Consider the following 25,056-nt stretch of genomic DNA (forward strand, 5'->3'; position numbering starts at 1 on the left):
TGTTGATGATTTTAAGCTGGGTAAGAGGGGCTGGGGGTCATTACAGCCTTCTGTCTACCATTGTCATGTGTTAGATTTCTGTAATAACAAGTTGAAGTATGTTTGAGCCCAATCCTTCTAGTCCTTTGAATGTTCCCTTCTTAATACTTCTGAAGAAGCTAAAGTTTTGGGGCGGGGAGGAAATGGTTGAGGCTGATTTAAAGTCTTGATTTTGAGCCCTTTCCTTTTGTCCAAAAGATGAGGATGGGGAGGAGACCAGAGGATGCCCTCTTAAGGGGTGATGTCATATACCGGTCTCTTCAAGATGAGGAAAGATGATCTAATTATTAAATAGGTAATTGAGCCAAATTGCTTCCTGGTCGGTTCGACTTAAGGATATAACTGGAAAATTTGAAAACTTTCCCAAATACTACTGAGGAAATAAAATTGCTTCAAAGACAATCAGCTGGTTGAGTATGAATCAATTTTTGACCTCGAGAATGGCAGTTCTAAGCTGGAATGCCTTGAGGGTTGTTGTTGTTGTTGTTGAACTAAATGTGTTTAAAAGGAAAACCAACATAAAGCACTTCTGAGAGAATCCTAGGTCTTTGGTGTGATTATGATTACAGAGGAGTCTGATCCCTTGGTGTGGGAGTGGGGTGCAATGCCTCTGAAATACTAAGAGGGCCGGTGGGAGATGCTGAGCCCCTGCCAGGATTTCAGAGGTTGATGCTCAGCTGTAACAGAGTTCTCTGAGTGAATGGCTGCTCTTTTGAATTTTTGGAAGTCATTTCCGTGTTTGCCTGAACTTAGAAAAATTCTAAGGAACGCTAGAAATGACTAGGGAGTGCATCAGGAAATGCAATGTTAATTCAGCTTCTAGTAGAGACAGGTTCTGTGCTCCACGCTCTGGGTCTTCTTTCTGGATGAGGTGGGATGGGGGAGGGTGGGATGCCACGGAACTGCTGTTTGCATCGCTGGTGCTTCCGCTAACTTTTCAGTGACCACTGTGCAGAAATGGCTAAGGTTGGAAGAGCTTGGGTCTCGGTGTTAAAACTGGGTTAGAATCCCAGCTCTGCCACTTCTAGCTGTGATCTTGGGTGAACTGGCTCCTAACAGGAATTTTCTGTTTCTCTGCCTGAAGAAAGGCATGAGTGCCTGTTGGGGAGTGTCTCCCTGTTTTTTTTTTTTGTTGTTGTTGTTGTTATTTATTCCTAACTTTAAAAAACAATTGAGGTATAATTGATTTATAGTGTTGTGTTAGTCTCAAGGGTGTAGCACAATGATTCAGTTATATATATATGTGTGTGTATGTGTGTGTGTGCGCTAAGTTGATTCAGTCATGTCTGACTCTTTGTGACCCCATAGTCTGTAGCCACCAGGCTCCTCTGTCCAGAGGGATTTCCCAGGCCATGCCCTCCTCTAGGGGATCTTTCCGACCCAGGGATTGAACCCGAGTCTCTTATGTCTCCTGCACCAGCAGGTGGGTTCTTTATCGCTACTGCTACCTGGGAATCTATATATATATTCCTTTTCAAATTCTTTTCCCTTATGTGTTATTAGACAATATTGCGTTGAGTTCCCTGTGCTATACAGTAGGTCCTTGTTGGTTATCTATTTTGTACACAGTCATGTGTATATGTTAATCCCAAACTCCTACTTTATCCCTCCCCCCCTTACCCCTTTGGGAACCATAAGTTTGTTTTCTCTGCTGTGGGTCTGTCTGTGTTTCGTAAATAAGTTCATCTGTGTCATTTTTCCAGACTTCACCTATAAATAGTATCAGGTGGTACTTGCCTTTCTCTGTCTGGCTTACTTCACTTAGTGCGATGTGTCCCCATCTTTCCAAAGAGCTTCCTTCAATGTCCATTTCGGGGCTGCACCCCTGAGTCCTCGTCCCAGCGCGGGACAGGCACCACCCCATCCTGGCCGCCTGCGTCCCTCCTGGCCGGCGGAGGAGGCGCATGGTGGGGAGAGTCGGGGGGACCCTTGAGCAGGGAGGGCCATGGCTGGCCCTGGGGATCTGCACGTGAGCAGGGGTGTGGAAATGCAGTGATTGGTGGGTCGGGATTTCCAGGGCTTCTCAAAGGCCCCTGATAAACCCTCCAGAACTGCCACTCGGGCTGGAAGAATAAAACGAGTTTCTGTTTCTCTAATTTGAAGGGTTTGAGAAATGGCAGCCAGACTGTCTTCATTTCCACTGTGAACAGAATGGAGGTGAGTTTTCCTTGCCTGAAACCTTCCTGCTAGTGCTAGCTGTGAGTGCCCCCTCGCATGGGGTGTGAGTACTGAGTCTGAAGTGTCCCCGCCTCATCTTTCCCTTCAAGATGCTGCAGATCCGGTGAGGCCAGAACCCTCCTTTCTGTGCGGAATCACCCTGAGACCAGATGCAATCTGAGGAGTCCTGTGATCTGTGGTGGGCACAGTGCCATCCAGAAACTGGGGAGCCGAGGAGGACAAATTGGGCCGGAGAGACTGCACTCGGCGGGGGTCTCAGGCCTCACCTGGAACAGGCGCATCTCAGGAGAAGGCAACATACTAGACGTCTGCGGGAGGCGATGGAAGTTCACGGCCCAAAAGTCAGACCACGTACAGAGCTGCAGGAAGAGGCCAGACACCTGCTCCTCTGTTGTCGCCTGGGACCCTGCAGGTTTTTCCTCTACCTCCCCAGGTGGGCTCCCACTTTCTGGAAGCAAGATAATAGAACCTGCTTCCTGTCTGTACTGATGCAGAATGTGATTTCTAGGTGGGTTATTTCTAGAAGAGTCACCAACATCTCCTGATGAAAGACTAATTCCAGGTGCTCTGTGGGGCCCTGGAGAAGCCTCTGGAACCCTGGATGCCTGGGCTCTCTTATAATTCATTAGGCTTCTGGGACGCATGTCATCAAGGACAGAAAACACTGTGATCGGGAGTCGGGGACCTGAGTGTCATATCTTTGTGGCGAGCTTTATGTTTTTAAATAGAAGGGTGACTTTTTAGTTATTAAGTTTTTCCTAGCTTTATTGAGATATTATTGACATATAATATATGTAAGTTTAAGGTGTATGATTGGGCTTCCCAGGCAGCTCAGTGGTAAAGAACCCCTTGCCAATGCAAGAGACGCAGTTCCGATCTCTGGATCGGGAAGATTCCCCTGGAGAAGGGAACAGAAAGTCATTCCAGGATTCTTGCCTGGAAAATGCCAGGGACAGAGGAGCCTGTGAGCTACAGTCCATGGGGTCACAAAGAGTCGGACACGACTGAGCGACTGAACACACAACAGAGGTGTACGTGAGAGGATTTGATCTTTGTATATACTGCAACACGTTTACCTCAGCGAGGTTAGTTAACGCCTTTCTCCCTCACGTGTTTTTGTGTGTGTGGCAGTAACATTTGTGATCAAATCTCTTAACGACTCCCAAGTATATAATGCGATTAACCTCCTTCTCTGCTTCTCAGAAAGTGCTGACTCAGTCCTGGGCACAAAAGAAGGTCTTGTGGCAATCTCAAGGCCGCCATTGGCAAGCTAGGCTTCTGGGGACATTTTTGTTCAGCTCAGAAGTTCTTAGGAGTGTTGAATTGTTCTTCATTATCTATCCGTATTTATCTAAAATGCTCTGGAAGGCGGGCCATGGCTGGGCTGTGGTTTGTCTGAGCCTGGGACCTGGCCCTCAGCCCCCGAAGCCAGAACACCCGAGGCCGAGACGTAAGACACCCCCGGCCTCCGAGGTCCCTCCTGGCTTCTTACTTGTGTTCTGGCCTCGCTGTTGCTCTCGGCGCCCCCGTGTGGCCTTTGTGCTCAGTCGCGTCTGACTCTGACCCTGTGGACTGAAGCCCACCAGGCTCCTCTGTTCATGGGGATTCTCCAGGCAAGAACACTGGAGTGGGTAGCCATTTCCTTCTTCAGGGGATCTTCCCCACCCAGGGATCGAACCCAGGTCTCCCGCATGGCAGGCAAATTCTTTACCGACTCAGCCACCAGGGGAGTCCAAGAAGACTGGGTGGGGTAGCCTATCCCTTCTCCAGGGAATCTTCCTGACCCAGGAATTAAACCAGGGTCTACTGCACTGCAGGTGGATTCTTTACCAGCTGAGTGACCAGGAAAGCATGTGGCCTTAGAGCAGGATTTTTGAATAATAATATGGCCTTTATCTGCTTACTAAAAATCCTGCTCTTGCCTCCCTGCCAGCCAGCAGCCCAGGCAGCAGGGACAGATGTCCTTCTGATAAAATCCTGTGGGTGTGATGATAACACCTGCGGATGGAGCAGCTGCCTTCGGCATTCGTCATCCCATCTCCTTTCCAGCGAGGGGGTTACAGCGCCTCGAGACACCTGAGTCTAGACAACTACATCAGTAATACATGCCGCAGGAAAGAAAGTGAAGTGAAGTTGCTCAGTCGTGTCTGACCCTTTGTGACCCCATGGAATGTAGCCTACCAGGCTCCTCTGTCCATGGGATTTTCCAGGCAAGAGTGCAGGAGTGGGTTGCCATTTCCTTCTCCAAATACATGCTACAAGGGGGAGATAAATTAGATGGTCGCTGGAGGAGAACGTGGGGTGAAAGAATATTCTTTTTTAAAGATGGGAGAGGAGAAGGTAGGAGGGGGTTGATGGGACTGGGGGGAGTGAATGGACTACAACACAGAGAGATGATGCCCTCTTAGAGTCCGCTGAGAATGGTGATATGACTGTAAAGATAGGGCAGGTTCTTGTGTCTCCGCTGGGGCCATCTGCAGTGCAGACAGAGGCACGGTTGATGGAGAGTTGGGGTAATCAGGCCACCTTTTGCCCAGCTCGATCATGTTCTCCTCTGCCAAACGGCTTCAGACTCGTCTGTCCTGACTCTTGACCTCCCTTTCCTTGGATCATTTATTTTAGAAAACTTGTCATTACAAATTCTTTCTCTGCCTCTTTGAGATGTAGCTCTTTTTAAAAGCCTCCTGCCAGTTTTACAACCCAGCACTGTCTTTCTCAAGGACGTGGGAGCTGTCTACCCCTTTGAAATGTAGCCACCTATCTCTCTTCTGCCAGGGAGAGTCAAGCCTGGCTTTGATGGGCTCCAGTGAGCAAACACACACGGCCTCGTCACAGTGACAGGCTTCCCCAAATGTCCACCAGTACTTTTCCAGCGGCTCACCCCAGCCCTGAACATCCTTCCTGGTGTTTGAGTGGTTGACTTCAGTTTTTAGTCCCTGTTATCAGAGCCTTGGTTTTCCTGGCCTGGTTGCCTTTGTCTGCTGCAGTAGTTGCTATTGCAGTTGTTTTTATTTTCAACTGGAGGATGATTATTTTACAATATTGGGTTGGTTTCTGCCATACATCAACATGAATCAGCCATAGGTGTACATATGTCCCCTCCCTCTTGAATCTCCCGCCCACCTCCCATCCCATCCCATATTTCTAGGTGGTCACAGAGCACCGGATTTGAGCTCCCTGCAATATACAGGAGATTCCCACTGGCTATCTATTTTGCATATGGTAATCATGGTTGTTGTCTTAATTTATCTTATTCACTGAGAGTTGATTTACAATGTTGTGTTAATTTCTGTGTGTGCTAAGTCACTTCAGTCATGTCCAACTCTTTGCAACCCCATGGACTGTAGCCCACCAGGTTCCTCTGTCCTTGGGGACTCCCCAGGCAAGAATACTGGAGTGGGTTGCCATGAATATAAAAGAATATATATATTCTTTTACATATATATAAAATATATATTATATATAACATATATTAAATATATAATAAATATATATAATATATAATAAATATAATATACACAATATATATTATATATATATAAAAGAATATATATATATTCTTTTCCAGATGATGGTTTATCACAGGATATTAAATATAGTCCCCTGTGTTATACAGTAAGACCTTGTTGTTTATCTATTTCTATATACAAGAGTTTGCATCTACCAATCCCAACTCCCAACCCTTCCCTCCCTCCTTGGCAAACACAAGCCTGTTCTTTGTCAGTCTGTTTCATAGATAAAGTCATTTGTGTCATATTTTAGGTACCACATATAAGTGATAGCATATTGTATTTGTTTTTCTCATTTCTGACTTACTGCATTTAGTATGATAATCTTGAAGTCCATCCATATTGCTGCAAATAATATTATTTCATTGTTTTTTATGGCTGAGGACTATTCCATTGTATATGCCTATACACCACATCTTCTTTATTCATTCATCCGTTGATGGAAATTTTGATTGCTTCCACATCTTGGCTATTGTAAGTAGGACTGCTGTGAACATAGGGGTATGGATCTTTCTGAATTGCAGTTTTGTCTGGATATATACCCAGGCGTGGGATTGCTGGATCCTATGGCAACTCTAGTTCTAGGTTTTTGAAGATCCTCTAAACTGTTTCCACAGTGGCTGCTGCAGTTGGTCTTGACGCTTCCCCTGGGGCTTGGTTTCTGTTGCCCTCTGCTGTGGAGGCTACAAAGACAGATCCTCATCTTCCGGGCTGGCCTCATGCCGATGGGGAAAAGCATGCCTCGGAGGTCTAGGTTTTTGCTTTGACCTGGTAGTTCCTTATTGCCTTCTTGCTTCTTGGACGTTTTTGAGAAGATTTAAGCATCTTTATCCTGTTTAGTTTTAGTTATTTTCAGTGGGAGGTTGGGGTGAATAATGTGGTAAACAGGGACCAGTCATGACCTTTTGGATTTCTCTGCCTGCCCTGACTCCAGAGCCTTAAACTCAGTGTCCACAAGCTCATCTCCCTTGAAAACCCCAGCCTCTCATAGCCTGAGCTCCACAAAGGCCACTAGAAAGTGTGTGATCCCAGACATCCCACAGCTGGTCAGCCCAGGGCAGCCACTAACCTTTATGAAAAATAAGAAAATATCTCTTCTTCAAGTTAAGTGTTTATAAATAGGCATGTTATTTCCTAATAATAAATATTGTAGCAAACAAGGACTCTGTTTGAGTAAGACATTTAATTTCATCCCCAAACTGTCAAAACATACGAATTTAGTTACAAGACACTTTTACTGCCATCTGCCAAAATTGTAGTAAACACACATGTCCTGTCTTTGAAAGAAAACAACATATAATTTTTTTTCCGAAATAAGAAATGTCTATGTTGTGAGTAGCACTCCCTTTGATCCGACAACTCGAACACTTGTAACAGCCATCCTGAATGAGTCTATTTTATTCTTGCGCCGTCTCTAGCTCCTAAATCTATCATAAATCTGTTCCTTTTTCCATCGTCCATTTTCCCTGTCACTGTTTTAGTTCAGGCCTTTATTCCTAGCGTGGACTCCTGCAGTAGCCTCTCACTGGCCCTGCAGCCCGAGCCTGTTTCCTCCATGTGCTCAAGCTGCTCGCCTTCCTCTGCCTGCCCGTGGCATTGACCACTCTCCTGCCTGAAAGTCCTCCGGCGGGAAACTTCTAGATGACCTTCAGGACTGCGGCTGGGCTGAAGCGCCCGGATGCAGTCTCCTCCTCCTCAGTGTGTGGTGCTCTCCTCATTCTAGCACCTGCTGTGGGAAATGGTTGGCTTCTGGGTTGGCTGCTGAGTTTTTTTTTCCCCCACTTGATTGTTTCTCCATCTTGCAGGGTTGACAGGCTTCCTCTTTGCTTCCATGGCCCCCTGAACACACCTCTATAGTAGCATCTACACACGTTTTGTATACACACATTTAGTCTCTTTCCCCTCATCTGATTGAGCTCCTTGAGTCAGAGACGCATCTGGAGAGTCTTTGAGCCTCTGCGTCTGACACAGTGTTTGGTCCTGGTAGCTTCTTCCTTTCTCGGAAAACATGTGCCTTCCTGGCTTATCCTGTTTCTGGAAGTCCGGCCCCTCTTCCTCCCGCTGCTGCCTTCTAGAGTCTGGAGGGGCGGGGAAGGAAGGGTGTCTTACTGGTAGAGCCCTTGCGGAACCCCCTTAGTCAAGTCAGTTCAGTTCCGTCGCTCAGTCGTGTCCGACTCTGCGACCCCATGGACTGCAGCAGGCCAGGCCTCCCTGTCCATCACCAGCTCCTGGAGCTTGCTCAAACTCATGTCCACGCAGTCGGTGATACCACCCAACCTTACCTCATCCTCTGTCGGCTCCTTCTCCCGCCTTCTGGGGAGTGGTTTTGCTGCCCTTGTCATTACCCCCAAGGCCACTAGGGGGCAGAGAAGTCCCATCCTTCCCTGGATCAGGGCCCAGCCAGGAACAGCCACCTTCCCTGAATAGGTCCTTTCCCCAGGAACTGATGTGTTGAAGATCATTTTGCAAACTGGTTGACTCAGCAAATAACCAACTTGCTAAATCATGGATGAGTTATTTGAAGCTTTGGTATTCCTCAGAGTGCTCCCCACAGCTTCTGTTTCATCTAAGAAGGAGGGAACTTTTCTTGATCTCAGTTCATCGTCTTCTTAGTTTTGGGGACATGATATCCCATCAGGCCTGTGACCCTGCCATGACCTGACCTCCACTTCTGGCAGTGACACAGCTGGGATGTTGACTGACCAAGTGGCAGGCTTCTTCCTGATGGTTTTTAATGAGTCGATTTTATGTGAAATGACCCAGGCAGGATGGAGAGAGTCTTTTTGGAGGAGGGTCCTCCTTACTAAGGAGTGGTGTTGGAGAAGACTCTTGAGAGTCCCTGGGCCAGCAAGGCGATCAAACCAGTCAATCCTAAAGGAAATCAACCCTGAATGTTCATTGGAAGGACTCATGCTGAAGTTGAAGCTCCAATACTTTGGCCACCTGATGCGAAGAGCTGACTCATCGGAAAAGATTCTGAGGCTGGGAAAGACTGAGGGCAGGAGGAGAAGGAGGCGACAGGAGGAGATGGTTAAATGGCATCACCGATTCAACTGAGGATATGAGTTTGAACAAACTCAGGGAGGTGGTGAAGGACAGGGAGGCCTGGTGGGCTGCAGTCCATGGGGTCGCAAAGACTCGGACACGACTGAGCGACTAAACAAGTAGGATAGGGGATGGGCGAGACTTTGTCAGTTTCCCCTCCAAGGTGTGTCCGTCTTGGTGGCAGACTGAACTTGAAGACCAGCCCAGAGGGGAGGGGGACCCCACGGGGACAGAGCAGCCCCTCAAACCCGGTGCAGCCCCACTGCTCCTCCTTCCACGGGGTCCCTGGAGGCTCAGCCCACCTCAGACATTTCAAGGACTGCAGCCTGGTGAGGCAAGGCAAGCTCAAGGGCCTCTGCATGGAGACTGAAAGTCCTCTCACTGGAAGGAAATTAAGCTAAGAGGAAAAAGTCAGTCACAGAGGTCAAACACCCCTGATTCCAGTCACAGGAAGTATCCAAAGTTGTCAAAAATCATAGCCGCAGAAAGTCGAAGGTGGTTACCAGGGGCTGGAGGAGGAGCATTTGCATCTAATGGGCCTGGGGCTTCAGGTTTTCTGATGGAAAAGTTCTGGAACGCTACACAACGTGGAGAAGACACGTGATGCTGCTGAGCTGTACACTTAAAAACGGCCAAGATAGTGGATTCAGTGTTACACAGTGTGAGGTGTTTTTTTTTTTTTTTGACCACAGTAAAATAAAATAAGGTCTTCCTCTGCGTTCGACCTCCTCCTCTAGTAAGAAGCTTTGAACACTTAGGGATCAGGAAAAAGGGTTTTCTTTTATGAACTCTAGGAAAGCATCGGAGGTCTAGCATTTCAAATGTTTGACTAGCTGTGGGCAAAGAACTTGACTTCCTCCAGTAAGCAGCGCGGGTCCGAGGTCCCAGTTTCTCTCGGGTGGGATTCAAGGAGGGCCCCTCCTCGGAAGGCAGGAGAGCCGCTGTTACAGCAGGCCGGGAGCGCTGCTGCAGGGCCGAAGGAGGGCAGGGACGCGGTGGGAGAAGGTAAGCTGTGTTCGCGGGTGTCCACCCGGATCCAGAGGAGGGCTGGGGGCGGGGACCTGTGGGCCCTCCCCACGGCTGGCCCGCTGCCCCCGGAGGCACCCCGTCCTGGGCCCTGGGCACAGCCAGCCTCCTCCTCCGAAGGCCCCTTCGGAAGCTCCGCTGGGGCTCCGCCCCTCGGCCCCGCGGGGGCCCGGCCTGTGGGCGCGCCGAGCTGGGTGGGCTCGGTCCCTCCCGGACTCCGACCTCCCTGACCCTGACGTTCTCACCCTACGGATCTGGCGTCGCTTTACTGAACTTCCCCTCCCACCGCCCTCGAAACCTATTTCTAGAAACCTCTTCCTCCTCCGACGTGCTCCTGCCTCTGCCCTGCTCTCCCCGCGCGGCTCCTCCACCCAGCCCAGCGGCCGGCGGGACCCGGCGGCGCTGAGGCTATGGCAGACCGGGGCACCGGACCGAGGTGCGTGTGCGGCGGGTGCCTGGACGCGGGGCGAGGGGCGGGGATGGGGGAGGGGAAGGCGGCCGACCCCCAGGGCGGGGCACGGCCGCCTGAGGGCTTGCTTTTGGGGGCTCTGGGGTGTCCCTCCCGCTCCAGCCTGTGGGGCCGGCGGGGGGGGGGGGGGGGGGGGCGTGGCACCCAGAGGTTCCCGCCATCCCGGGAGTCATGCCCGAGGGCAGCCTTCCCAGGAAGGGGCAGGTCTGGGAGAGGCTGCTTTCCCCACCTAGGGCTGAGATGAAGGCCTGGAAGAAAATCAAGGGGCGCGATCCGCTCCTCGAATCCCCTAATTTCACGACTGGGACACAGAGTACCCCACCCCACACCCCCTGCCCTCGGGAATTCAGCGATAACTGCCTGCCTCCTTGAGAAGCAGGGGGCAGGGAAGCTGGCCATTTGGACACTGATTTTCCACATTTACTTTCCTGTTATTTCCCAGTTCAGTTCAGTTCAGTCGCTCAGTCGTGTCCGACTCTTTGTGACCCCATGGACTGCAGCATACCAGGCCTCCCTGTCCATCACCAACTTCCAGAGTCTACTCAAACTCATGTCCCTTGAGTCAGTGATGCCATCCAACCATCTCATCCTCTGTCGTCCCCTTCTCCTCTCGCCCTCAATCTTTCCCAGCATCAGGATCTTTTCCAATGAGTCAGTTCTTTGCATCAGGTGGCCAAAGGATTGGAGCTTCAGCATCAGTCCTTCCAGTGAGCATTCAGGACTGATTTCCTTTAGGATGGACTGGTTGGATCTCCTTGCAGTCCAAGGGACTCTCAAGAGTCTTCTCCAACACCACAGTTCAAAAGCTCAAAAGATATTTCCCAGCCCTTGCACAATTAAGATTCCATTAATTGTGCATTGAAAGTGGTCAGTATTTGGTCAGAAAGCCAAAATACTTTCAGATTTTATCTAAAATTAAGCTTCCTAGGCTGTCACCTGTGAACTCTTTTCCTTCCTCCTGCTGGGCTGGGACTGAGATCTCTCCAGGAAGGGCTCCAGAAGCGGCTCCAGAAGCTTCTCTGACCACCTTTCTCTGTGCATGTGGACTGCCCTTGATATGGGAAGAAGCGTTGTTTGGATGGATGCCTGAAGCCATGTTCCCCCTTGGGCTATATCCTGAGAAGAAGGTGGAGGCTGCCTCAGAATGTCAGCAGGAGTTCTGGAGAAAGTCTGTGTGTGTTTTTCTCTCTGTTGCTCTGTTGGGGTCTCCAGAGTGGTCTGGGAGATGATGAGGAAAATGTGAGTTATCAAGGAGAGAATGGGGGTGGGTTGGTTCCCTTTTGTCCTTAAAAGGATTTTCTGTACCCTTGGGAGAAAATGGTACAGGTTGGGCAATTGTATGTATATATATATAGACACACACACACAGAGGGAGAGAAAATTAGTTCTGATTCAATATGGCATCACTGGCTGGAGGGAGTCTAATAAACACTCATCCATTTCATCATGATGAGGAACCATATGAAACAATGATGTGTACTTGGGAAATAAATTCTTTTTTTCTTTGACCTGCTGAAGGTCTCTGCTTCCTTAAGCTTATTTACTCACTAATCTTTTAAAAAATTTAATGTACAAAAATATACCACTTCTTAACTTGATCAGGAAACAACATAAAGTCACTTCTCTTTTATTATTCAAAGTTATTCAAATTACTCTTTTATTATTTATTATTCAAAGGGAGACATCAGTTCAGTTTCCCTCTCCACTTCTAAAAACAGTTTTTCTTCCTTTCTTCACATCTGTCACTCTCACCATTTATTTCACACCATTCATGGAGCGTATACTCTATGCCAGACATAATATTAGGACTCAGAGACATAGAACAAGACAGGCATGGTCTCTGGGCTTATTGAGTTTCATGCTAAGGGCAGCAAAGAGAAAATGAAAAAAGTAAACACAATAAATAACACTAGATAGAAACAGTGTTACAATGGCAATAAGGAGAGTCAGGATATAGGGAATTAGGATGAGGATGTCTTTATACAGGGTTGTGTCTGGGTCAGAAGAGGCTCTTAGAAGAGTTCCAGCAGTGACTGGGCTTCTGTCCTTGCTGTAACCTTGGAGGTGCGTGTTTTGAGCTGAGATGGGCTTTGCCTCTCGCATCGTGTGGAGATCCAGCAGATGCCTGTGGGGAGGAGCCCAGGCCTCCATCCATGGCCCTGATGAGCTTCTCCTCAGCTCAGCCCTATGTTTCCTCTAAGGTGAAGCTTCCTGAGGGCAGGTGTATGTCCTTTGCTACCTTCTCTGCTTCCTTCCTCACAGTCCACCAATACTCTTCTCATAAGAGGCGGGAACTTTCAAACAGCTGCACAGAATAAGGGCTTTTCTCCTTCACCTTCTTCAGCTGTGGTTCCTCGTCCTTCAAGTCAGTAACCATCTGCTCAGTCGTAGCGAGTATTTATCGAATGACTTCTTGACGTAGATATGCTAGTGAATGAAACAGAACAAGTTCCTTCTAGTGATGGGGAGACAACACAAGAAAGCGATAAGCAAGTGAATGCACCTTTCCCTGAAAGTGGGTGCTGTGGAGAAAAAGAAAGCAGGGCAGGGGGATGGGGTGTGTTTGTGGGGTGTGGGGGGAGAGTAGCTTTTAAATATAGGATGACTGAAGAAGGCCTCTTGAACCACAGAGACGGTCTGGTGGAGACCTAAAGGAAGTGAACCTGCCTGGCATAAGTCTGAGGGGAGAATGTTCTAGCTCAGGTGAGCCACCAGCATGAAGCCCCAAGGTCACATATATGAGGACTATCGGGGAGGCAGACAAAGCAAGGTGGAAACAGGTGGTGGATGAGGCCAGATCGGGTAGGGTCTTGTTCAGTTCAGTTCAGTCCAGTCGCTCAGTTGTGTCCGACTCTTTGCGACCCCATAGACTACAGCACGCCAGGCCTCCCTGTCCATCACCAGCTCCCGGAGCTTGCTCAAACTCATGTTCATTGAGTCAGTGATGCCTCTGTGAAGGCTTTGCCTTTTCTTTGAATGGGTGGGAGGCCACTGGGGGACTGGGGGCTGATGAGTGATACCGTCTGTCTCTTAGTCGGAGTACTCTGACTGTAGAAGGATGACAGATTCTAGGAGAAGGGTAGAAGCAGGAAGTTAAGTTATTGCAGAAGTCCAGTTCAATCTGGAAAAACCAGGAAGGGTTTGACAAGGAGGTGACATGCTAAGTGGTGTAAAATGGAGGGTTTCCAGGCAGACAGGAGGTGGGGGTGCATAGTAGGGGACTGGAAGTAAGGGAGCAGACATGAGGTGGGGTCCCTGATTGCGAAAGCACCTATGATTACAGGCCACACATTCCTTCCAAGCCCACAGGAGGCATTTACAAAAAATTTTATTCGGCCAAAAAGTTAACCTCTACCAGTGACAGCTATTTCATACAGATGTTGTTCTCTGACTATAGAGCAATAACATTCAAAAATAAATGAAAAGACAGTCAGTCTCCCAATATATTTTTTAATAATCACTTTTTAAAATTTATGGGTTGGAAAGAAATCACAGTTGAAATTAGAACATATTTAAAACTGATCAACAAAAAACAGCAGCATTGAGATGTCAGTTCTTCTCAACTAAAACTGTGAATTCAATGCAATAATGTTCAGCATTTCATCAGGAAAGTGACAACTGATTGAAAAGTTCTAGAGAAGATAAAAAAGCTGAGAGTAGCAAGAAAATTTTGAACACGTGCAAGGGGTTGGGACTTGCTCGATCAGAAAAGTAGGACTTATTTTAAAATTATACTAATGAAGTCATATTGATTTTGGTGATTAAGGCTTTCTGGTTCACAAATAGACCAAATCCAGGGGACACAACAGAGAACCTTGGGGCACACTTGGACAATTGGGGTCCCTGGTACCTGACAGAATCATCTGGGAAGGATGGACTACTGGAGAAATGGACGAGGAAGCTTGGCTGTTTCTGTGGATTCTGAATCAGTTAGGAACTAAAGGTGACTCCCACCCAGACTTCTCAAACTTGAAGGCTCACGGGAATCACCTGGAATTTGTGAAACTACGGGTGCTGATGCAGGGGGCTGGGGTGGGGCCCAGGACTCTGCGTTTCTAACAGGAACCCAGTTGTTGGCAATATTGCTAGTCTGTGAATCCCATTTTGAGTAGCAGCAGCTTAACTTGTAAGGCTATTAATTGTTTATTTAACCAAGGGGTCTCAAGGGTGTTCTGGCAGCTCAATGACATCATTGGGGACCCTCTTTATCTTTCTGCTCTGCCGCCTCTAGCTTGGTGATGAATGTTGACTTCTCATCCCTCTTATTTGTTGCCTTACTGCCCACAATATCTGCTGTGATTCTTGCAATCACATTAAAATTTCATGCAAGAAGAAGGGGCAAGGGGTGACAACAGGCACTCTCGACTTGAGTCTGCCCCTACCATCAGGAAAACAATAGCATTTCCAGAAGGCCTAAGCATGTATTCCCTGAGCTCTCACCAGGGAGAAGGGGGTCCCATGGACACCCTTAGCTGGAAGGGAAGTTGGGAGAGAGAATGTATTAGTTTCCTACTGTTGCTGTTACAAATTGACACAAACTTAATTGCTCAAAACCCAAAGATTTATTATTTGACAGCTCCGGAGGTCACAAGTACTAAAATCAAGGTGCTGGGCAGGACTGTGATCCTGAGAATCTGTTTTTTGGCTTTTTCCAGCTCATGGCCTCTTCCTCCATCTTTAAAGTCAACAGTGTAGCATTTTCGAGCCTCTCTGTTGCTGATCTCTGCTTCTGTTCCCCCATCTCTTCTCACTCTGGAACCTCTCATAACGTGATTATGTTGGGCCCACCTCGGTGACCCTCATGGCTAAGTCAGTAAATAATATGCCTGTAATGCAGGAGACCCAGGTTCGATTCCTGGGTTGGGAAGATCCCCTGGAGAAGGAGATGGCAACCCACTCTAGTATTCTTGCCTGGAGAAACCCATGGACGGAGGAGCCTGGCGGGCTGCAGTCCATGGGATTGCCAAGAGTTGGATACAACCTAGTGATTAAACTGCCACCACCACGGTGACCCAAGGACATCTCTCCATCACGAGGTCCTTAGTTACACTGGCTAAGCCCCGTACCAGGTAGAGTGATGCACCTGGGCACAAATTCCAGGGATTAATTAGCACATGGCCATCTGTGTCCCCCCCCCCCTTTTTTAAAAAAGGGGTGCTTTATCCTGTGTATCTCAGTGAGTGTGTAGATTTCCTCCAGCATGTAGAGTTGGGGATGTGTATAGAGAAGGGGTTGGTGTTTGTTTAGGCAATCAATAATATTTTGACATTTTTACCAATATGGGTTTATTTTTAAATTTATTTTGTTTTTGCTTTTTTTTTTTTTTTTTTTGGTGTTGGGAATAGGGATGAATTTTATTTTCTCCTTAATCATTTTTTAGGTTTTCCCAAATTTTACAACAACCACTTCTAACTTCATAAACCCCACTCCTCCCAAGCTGATTTTCAAAAAGAAGGAAACTGGAGGGTGGTGAAATACCCAGCTCTGAATTGAGGTCTAGCTAGCAAGAACATGGGTTTGTTCTAGAGACAAGAACACAGAGAAGAATCTGGGAAACAGGATTCCTTGTCCCCATCTAGTCTGAGTCTAGGACCTCAGTTGTCCAAATCCTCGGAGAAAGGAGTCAGAAAGAGAAGGCACTTTCACGCTGGTCCTCTATCCACCCTGTGAGTTGGTTACTGAAAGGGAAAGAGGCTCAGTTGTGTCCGACTGTAGTCCATGGAATCCTCCAGGCCAGAATACTGGAGTGGGTAGCCTTTCCCTTCTCCAGGGGATCTTCCCAACCCAGGGATCGAACCCAGGTCTCCCGCATTGCAGGAGGATTCTTTACCAGCTGAGCTTTGATTACTGATGTGTTGTTTTTTGTCCCAGCAGAACCACTCAAAGCCCAAGTCAGGAGAGCGAGTCAGAGCGGGGCTCCTCCAGGATGGAAGTGAGGCTGCTTCTCTTAGGGAAGCGTGGCGCAGGGAAAAGTGCCACGGGAAACAGCGTTCTGGGTGAAGCCGTGTTCGAGTCCAGGTGCAGTGAGCAGCCGGTGACTAGAAGGTGCCAGAGAGAGAGCGGGGTCACGCAGGGGAGGGAGGTTGTGGTCATCGACACCCCCGACCTTTTCTCCTCAATAGATGACATCGCTTGTGCGGATAACAAGCAATGCAACATTAAGCACTGCTTGGAGCTCTCAGCTCCCAGCCTCCATGCCCTGCTTCTGGTAATTCCCATTGGCAACTGTACGGTGGAGGACAGACAAACAGCTGAGCACATTCAGAAGGTGTTTGAAGCAAAAGCCAGGAGGCACACCATTATCGTCTTCACTCGGAAGGATGATTTGGATGATGGCTCGCTGGAGGAGTACATTAAAAGCAACGCACCTGTTCGGGACTTGGTTCAGTGCTTTGGTGATCGATACTGCGCTTTCAACAACAAGGCAACTAAGGATGAGCAGGACGCCCAGGTGAAGGCGCTCCTCTGTGCGATCAAGGATTTGGTGGAAGACAAAGGACCATATGCAGTGAACTTAAGGGATGAAGACAGTAGATTCCAGGTGAGAATTCTTGTTAAGGTCTCCAAGGATCTCTGTTGTTAGAGCTGGTGAGATAAAGGCACAAATAAGTGAAATGTTGCATGGGATTTTTCTGTTTTTTTAAGGACATGGCAACCCACTCCAGTATTCTTGCCTGGGAAATCCCATGGACAGAGAAGCCTGGCAGGTTACAGTCCTTGGGGTCACAAAAATGTTGGGCACGACTTAGTGACTAAACAACGACAGCAACAAGGGGACATTTGTACATAAACCAGAAAGATGAGGCTACTTTACTGGCAAATTAATAGATACATTCAAGTCCTTTTCTGACTTTACCCTTCATAGTACTGGACACACAAATGACTCATTAGACCCCCTCTTCCCATGACTTCAGTAAAACCACACTCTCCTTGTTTTCTTCTCTCTTGCTACTGCAGAGGTTGCTGAGTCCACCTCTATGACCTCTAACAGATGACATTTTCAAGGCTTGGTTCAAGCCCTTCCTCCATTCTTGACACTTTTTTCTCCCTCAGGTGACTCTGCGATTTTACAGCTTGGAGCTTCAGCTGTGGCTAACAGTTTCCAAATTAATCCCTCAGTCTAGGTCCTTCCTCTGAGTTCTGATTCCTTTATCCATCCAATTGCTATTTGACATTTCTCTCTTGACAGATCTCAAAATTAACATGTCCAGACTTTTGTTTTTCCCTCTGAAATCTGTACAACTTCAGTTCTCTTCTCAGTCCCGCCAATGACTGTCCTGCTCACCATGCTCTTCAAACCTAAGCTCAGATGTCAGCTTTGATACCCCTGCCAGCTGGCATCTGGCTTCCAGGGCATCATCATCTTGTGTGACTGACGCACCTGAAAGCCACCTGCTTCTCTCTGTCACCACAACTACCATCTGATCCAGGTCAGCCCTTTTCTTGCCTGTTCAGTTCAGTCACTCAGTCATGTCTGACTCTGTGATCCCATGGACTGCAGCACGCCAGGCCTCCCTGTCTATCACCAACTCTCGAAGTTTACTCAAACCCATGTCCATCAAGTCAGTGATGCCATCCAACCATCTTATCTTCTGTTGTCCCGTTCTCCTCCCATCTTCAATCTTTCCCAGCATCAGGGTCTTTTCAGATGAGTCAGTTCTTTGCATCAGGTGGCCAAAGTATTGGAATTTCAGCTTCATCATTAGTCCTTCCAATGAATATTCAGGACTGATTTCCTTTAGGATGGATTGGTTGGATCTCCTTGCTCTCCAAGGGACTCTTTAAGAGTCTTCTTGCATGTGCTATTTTACAATTACTATACTAACAGTTTTCCCCCTCATTCATTTTTGTGCCTTACCCTTCCTGTGCCCATCCATTTCACACAAATAGGTGGAGTGCTATTTTAGTTGGTTTTAAGACTTCTGATTTCATGCCAATTTAAGAAACATTTTATTTATTTATTTTTCATTTTTGGCTGTGCTGGATCTTCATTGTCACCTGTGGGCTTTTTCTAGTTGGGACAAGTGGGGGCTACTCTAGTTGCAGTGCACGGGCGTCTCATTTCGGTGGCTTCTCTTTTTGTGGATCACAGACTCTAGAGTATCCGGGCTTCAGTAGCTTTGGGACTTGGACTCTAGAGCACAGGCTCAGTAATTGTGGCAACTGGGCTTAGTTGCCCCAAGCATATGGAATCTTCCTGAACCAGGGATTAAGCCCATGTCCTTCACATTTTCAGGCAGATTCTTAACCACTGGGCCACTAGGGAAGTCCCATGGTTTCATGCCAGTTTAACTGTGGGGAATGAGGCTTCTCCAGGCAGGTGAAGGGGATGCTAATTATGTGTTTGACTGTCCATCCTTCACTGTCTCCAGTTGCTTGTCTGGATGAAGAAGGATCCAAATTGTGCTGGATCTCATGTTAGAAGTGTCATCTCTCTCCTGGGGGTGCAGTGAAGGAAGAAGACCTTGGAGATAACATGGGAAGCTTGATTTCCAATCTCCTCCCTTCCCTGTCCTTCAAAGGCACTGCACAGGCCTCACTTGACTAGTTTCTTCTTCTGGGGTGTCCAGAAGCTCTCCTTAAGCTTCTGGATTTTCTCCAGGAATAGCAAGAACCCTGGGAGACTTTGGAAATAGTATGGGCTTCCCTGATGGCTCATAGTGGGGACTGTGGATAAGTAAAGTTAGAAAGTGCTTTAGGGATAATCCCTGGGTGAGATGGCATCTGTGGGGCTCTTCTGAGCCCCACAAACCCATCTAGACATGGAAGCAATCTAGATGTCCATCAAAAGATGAATGGATAAAGAAGCTGTGGTACATATATACAATGGAATATTATTCAGCCATAGAAAGGAACACCTTTGAGTCCGTTTTAATGAGGTGGATGAACCTAGAATACAGGTAGATGAACCTAGATACAGAGTGAAGTAAGTCAGAAAGAGCTAAACAAAGAGAAACCCAACCTTCTTACTTCTGGGAAGCCTGTTGCAGCAGTAGCAACAGTGGGGTCCCAAGATCAGTTTCATTATGGACGAAACTACACAGGCCAGCACAGGATTATGACCAGGACTGTGATTTGACCACATCCTAATTATCAAATTACTCTGAATTATATACTTGTCTCCACTCCTTTACATTGTGAAAAAATGAGATTTTAGATCTGTGTGCCTCATTTCCCCTTTTCATTTTCTTTCTAGGATTCTGTGAATGAAGAAACATCTCAGAGGAAGGACCATCCACATGGTAAGATAATCCTTAAAAACTTTTAAGCTCATATCTGTATTCTTTTGAATGCATTATGCATCAAAATAAAGTGGAAAATTATCTAGATAAGTTAGAACAAAAACTCATCCTGTAATAATGAGCGATGTTGAGCATCTTTTCATGTGTCTATTAGCTATCTGTATGTCTTCTTTGGAGAAATGCCAGCTTAGGTTTTCTGTCCACTTTTTGATTGGGTTGTTTGTTTTTCTGGTATTGAGTTGCAGCACTATTTGCAATAGCTAGGACATGGAAGCAATCTAGATGTCCATCAACAGATGAATGGCTAAAGAAGCTGTGGTACATATATACAATGGAATATTACTCAGCCATGGAAAGGAACACATTTGAGTCAGTTTTAATGAGGTGGATGAACCTAGAATACAGATAGATGAACCTGGAATACAAAGTGAAGTAAGTCAGAAAGAGAAAAACAATGATTGTTTATTAATGCATATACACGGAATCTAGAAAGATGGTACTGATAAACTTATCTGCAGGGCAGCAATGGAGACGCAGACACAGAGAAGAGACTTGTGGACATGGTGGGGGTGGGGCGGAAAGGGTGGGATGAATGGAGAGATTGTAGCATGGAAACATATACATTACCCTATGTAAAATAGATAGCTAGTGGGATTTGCTGTAGACTCAGGGAATTCAAACCAGGGCTCTGTGGCAATCTAGAGGGGGGGATGGGCTGGGAGGTTCAAGAGGGAAGGGCCATATGTATATATACCTATGGCTGATTCATGTTGATGTATGGTGGAAATCAACACAATATTGTAAAACAATTATCCTCCAATTAAAAATAAATATTTTTTTTGAAAAAGCTGGAAAAAAATAATGCCTCCTGGAGCCCTAGCTCAGGTTGGGGCCCACAGTTTGTCCCTGAGGGAATCTCAAACACTTGTGAGTAGGTGCAGCACCAGCAGAGGTTCTGGACATGGCATGGGTGCCCCCAGACTTCTTGCAAATGTTTCAGAGCTGGGCTTGCCTCTTGCAGCTTCTTTCCTGACTCAGCCTCTTCTTCCAGCCTGGGATCCCAGTGTTGGACTCCTGCTGGGGAGCAGAATATAACTCCACGTGTATGCCTGCTCAGTGGTGCCTGACTCTTTTCGACTGCATGGACTGTAGCACGCCAGGCTTCCCTGTCCATCACCAACTGCTGCTGCTGCTGGTGGTCGTTTAGTTGCTAAGTCGTGTCTGACTCTTCTGATCCCAGGACTGTAGCCTGTCAGGCTCCTCTGTCCATTGGATTCTCCAGGCAAGAATACTGGAGTGGTTTGCCATTTCCTTCTCCAGGGATCTTCCTGACCCAGGAATCAAACCAGGGTCTCCTGCATTGCAGGCAGATGATTTACCAACTGAGCTATGAAGGAAGCTGAGCATCTCCTGGAGTTTGCTCAAATTCATGTCCATCGAGTCAGTAATGCGATCCAACCATCTCACCTTTGGTCGTCCCCTTCTCATTCTGCCTTCAATCTTTCCCAGAATTAGGGTCTTTTCCAATGAGTCAGTTCTTCCCATCAGGTGGCCAAAGTATTGGAGTTTCAGCTTCAGCGTCAGTCCTTCCAATGACTATTCAGAACTTATTTCCTTTAGGATTGACTGGTTGGATCTCCTTGCAGTCCAAGGGACTCTCAAGAGTCTTCTCCAACACCACAGTTCAAAAGCATCAATTCTTCGGTACTCAGCTTTCTTTAAAGAAAGCTTTCTAAAGAAAGCTGTGCCACCTAGGAAGCCCAGAATAACTCCATGGATAACACTAAACAGAATGACATTTGCAGAATTCAGTGATGGAACTCAGTATCCATGTGGTGATTGCCTTTAATGGTGTATCATGCACAGAGCATGAGTCAGTATGCACAGATCTGCCTCATTCTGGTCAGTGGATGTAATGGTTCGTGGTATGGGCATACACAGCTAATTCAGCCATTTTTATTGTTGTTGTTGACGGACTCCTGGCTTATTTCCAAGCTAGTTCTGTGCAAGAACTGAATATGTCACACTAAGATACATGAGATCCGTGTTCTTGTAGGACGTCTCAAAATAATAATTAAATTTACAATTTTAATAATGATAATTATTGCAGCTGAGGGCTTCCCTGGTAACTCAGAGAGTAAAGAATCTGCCTACAATGCAGGACTGACACAGAAAATGAAAGTGAAGTCACTTAGTTTTTGCAACCCTATGGACTGTAGCCTATCAGACTCATCCGTCCATGGGAATTTCCAGGCAAGAAAACTGGAGTGGGTTTCCATTTCCTTCTTCAGGGGATCTTCCCAACCCAGGAATAAAACTCGGGTCTCCCACATTGTGGGCAGACTCTTTACTGTCTTGAGTCACCAGGGAATTCTGACATTATGTGCTGGGAAATATATTGGGTTGGCCAAAAAGTTTGTTCAGATTTTTTCCATCACATTCTATGGAAAAATCTAAAAGAACTTTTGGACCAACTATATATATATATAAAGCCCATAAATTATTTAATCTTCATAGCATATAATATATAATTCTCACAATAACCCAACAATATAGTCCTCATAACAATCCTATAAAGAAGGTGCCATTTTCATTATTCTCATTCTACAGATGAGTGAAGTTAGCCAGAAATACGTGAACTTAGACAGTGGTAGGGAGTTAAAATTCTGTCGATGGCCTTCTGCCAAGACCCCCAGAAATATTTCTGTTACTGAACAAAATTGGGTTGAATAATTTGAGACAGTAAGGGAGTATCACATATGATGGGGACCAAGAAGCACCTCAGAAATGATGGGGTTGGAGAAGACTTTCTATAGGACATTGGCTTGTGTGAGCTGATTTTGGGGGAAAGTAGTAACTCTCCTGGGCTTCCTTGCTGGCTCAGCACTGAATTTGCCTGCAATGCAGGAGACCCAGGTTCGATCCCTGAGTCAGGAAGATTCCCTGGAAAAGGGGATGACAACCCACTCTAGTATTCTTGTCTGGGAAATCCCGTGGACAGAGGAGCCTGGCGGGCTGCAGTCCATGGGGTCATATAGAGTCAGACATGACTGAGTGAGTAACACTTAGTTACTAACTGAGCCACCAGGAAGTCCTGAGTTGGTCTCTTAATTCTCTCCTGACTCTTCTCCTGTCTCTTCAACTGGATGGTGAGCATCTTGAGGGAAAAAGTTGACCTTTTCCATCTCTTGCCTTCCCTGCAGTGTATCTGTTGCCCAGGGCTTAGCACTTAGTGCTGGTGATGAGACAGTAAAGAACCAAGAGAGTGGATAAAGAGGTCAAGGAGAGGGAAAGGTAGAGGCAGAGGGAGGGGGAGGAGAGGAGAGGGGAGGAAGAAGAGAAGAGTAAAACCAATGATCCAAGGACTGTCTCTTGGCTCTTTACTCTTCCCTCTGTTGGAGAAGGGGGGTCATTTTAACTGGACAAGGACAGGGAGCCTGGGTGCTCCCAAGGATCATGCCCCACATGGCCCTACATAGGTTTGATTGATCGAGCCACACTACCCTACCCACAGCTTAGGCAGAAGTCCACCATCTACTCAGTGCTACAAGTTCTATTGACCTGAGCTGAGATTCTTCCAGCCTAGTTCTACCCATCCCATTCTCTTCTGCTTCAAAGATCTTCACTTGGAAAGAACATCAGACCAAAAGGAGCATATCTGTTTGTGTGCCCTTTCACATTCTTAATGGAGATCCTAAAAGCACAGGCACATGGGAAAGTCAGAGGGGCTGCGTGGAGGAAGCCTGACTTGAAACAGGCTTTGGAAAGTGGATAGAGTTTAGATGACTGGGCAGAAAGCTCCAGAAGGTACACTAACTAGCAACTTGAAGCAAGGATGTAGAACTGAGCATCTACTTGTGAGGGGACCAAGGGGCCTGGTCTTGATGGAGATGAAGGGCTCACACCTCTAGATGTGGAATGGGGATGTGAGACCAGATTGTAGAGGTAGGTGGTAACCACACTCTCTCAGGGTATGAGAGAGAGACATAAGATAAACTTTTTTTTTTAATCATGTAAGTATAACTATGAGATTGTGGGTTCAGGATAAATAATTCAATAATTTCTCCTGGAAAGAAGAGCATGAGATAGGCTTCTTTCTCTCTTTGTGTTGAGGTAGATATTAGTAACTTGGTAAAAATTCACAACTGAGAACTATGAGGCCTGAACGGAAGAGTGAGATCACAGTACAAGTGCAAAGTCATAAGGAAAACCCAAATAATATGTATTGTAAGAGCTCTGTGCATCTCTGATCTCATTTATAGGGTAATGTCTCCTGCTTTCCTTTCAACAGAGCCCCTGCGCATTATCCTCGTGGGGAAGAGCGGGACTGGGAAGAGTGCCAGTGGGAACACCATCCTCAGGAGCTCGGAATTCCTCTCTCAGCTGAAAGCACAGCCGGTCACCACGAGCTGCCAGGTCAGCAGGATGATGTGGAACGGGCAGGATGTTGTGGTTGTGGACACTCCATCACTGTGTCCGGAGTCCAGAGCTGAAGGGGACCTATCCCAGGTCGAGAAGGCAGTCATTGCCTGTAGGTCCCACTATAAAGAAGGGAGTACAGTTCTGGTTGTGGTGTTACAGCTGGGACGGATCACTAGAGGGGACAAAAAGGCAGTGGTGGACCTAAAGCGCATCTTTGGAGCAGAAGCTATGGAATACATGATCGTGCTGTTCACATGGAAGGAAGACCTAGAGAATGGCAACCTTGATGATTATGTCAATAACACAGATAACAAGTATCTTAAGAACATAATTAAAAAATGTAAGGGGAGATATTGTGGTTTTAATAACAAAGAAACTGGCCAAGCCAGGGAAGACCAGGCAAAAGAGCTTTTGACAATGGCCAGTGAAGTGATAAAGTGCAGTGGACAGCATAAACATCCCAGTACATGGCATGTAGGCAAAATAATGAAAAATATTCCGAAAAAGCCCTCCAAATTACTAAGTAATTTAAAGGAAAGGTTCTAGGAAAATGAAATGCTTGGGGTCTCTTTAAGTTGAAGATACCCTCAGGCTACAAGCATGGGGGAGGCATGGAAGGGGGATGGGAAGAGGGACCATGACTTTGAGAGCTTGAGAGATGAATGCATCTCAGCTTGTGATGCTTCAGCTCTTTGTAGGTAAATAAATAATTAGACAGGGCATGTAGTAGGGGGTAATAAAAGAGAAAGAAGAAATAAGGTGGGGAAATCTGGGAAAAGGCTTCAGATATTAGGCTGATATGAAGGATCAGAGTCAAGTCACAAGAATCACTTCACTTGTGTAGGTAGACTGGAGTCAGGACAGACACCAGGACTATGGCCAAGGCGAGCCTGGGGTCAGAATACAGATAGTCACATGAGAACCAGGGGATTCAGCTACATGAGAGTAAGACAGTGTCCTGCCAACTCCTGGGCATGGCAGAACGGAGAAGTTGGACTCCTGTGAGCCTCTCTGTTGCTGAGCACTGCTTGCCAGGTTCTCCCAGCTCCCCATCTCCCCCACGGGAGCCCTCAGGACCTTCTTTTCCTCCTGTGGTTACTCTTACTCCTTTCCTTGTTCCAAGCTG

The 25,056-nt window shown here is 47.0% G+C and overlaps 1 protein-coding gene across 1 annotated transcript in view; it reads left to right on the forward strand.

The window, feature by feature from the left end:
* Positions 1-9,503: 9,503 nt before the first annotated feature.
* The window catches only part of LOC133073104 (GTPase IMAP family member 8-like), a 40,044-nt gene continuing 24,491 nt past the window's right edge, over positions 9,504-25,056 (forward strand). The window contains exons 1-5 of the mRNA XM_061166574.1: positions 9,504-9,776; positions 10,106-10,233; positions 16,141-16,807; positions 19,463-19,508; positions 23,800-24,474. Coding sequence (XP_061022557.1) covers positions 10,208-10,233; positions 16,141-16,807; positions 19,463-19,508; positions 23,800-24,474 — 1,414 coding nt within the window. The 5' untranslated portion in view covers positions 9,504-9,776; positions 10,106-10,207. The remainder of the gene's footprint in view (positions 9,777-10,105; positions 10,234-16,140; positions 16,808-19,462; positions 19,509-23,799; positions 24,475-25,056) is intronic.

This window comes from Dama dama, chromosome 18, assembly GCF_033118175.1.
Source record: "Dama dama isolate Ldn47 chromosome 18, ASM3311817v1, whole genome shotgun sequence".
In the NCBI taxonomy this organism is placed as follows: Eukaryota; Metazoa; Chordata; class Mammalia; order Artiodactyla; family Cervidae; genus Dama; species Dama dama.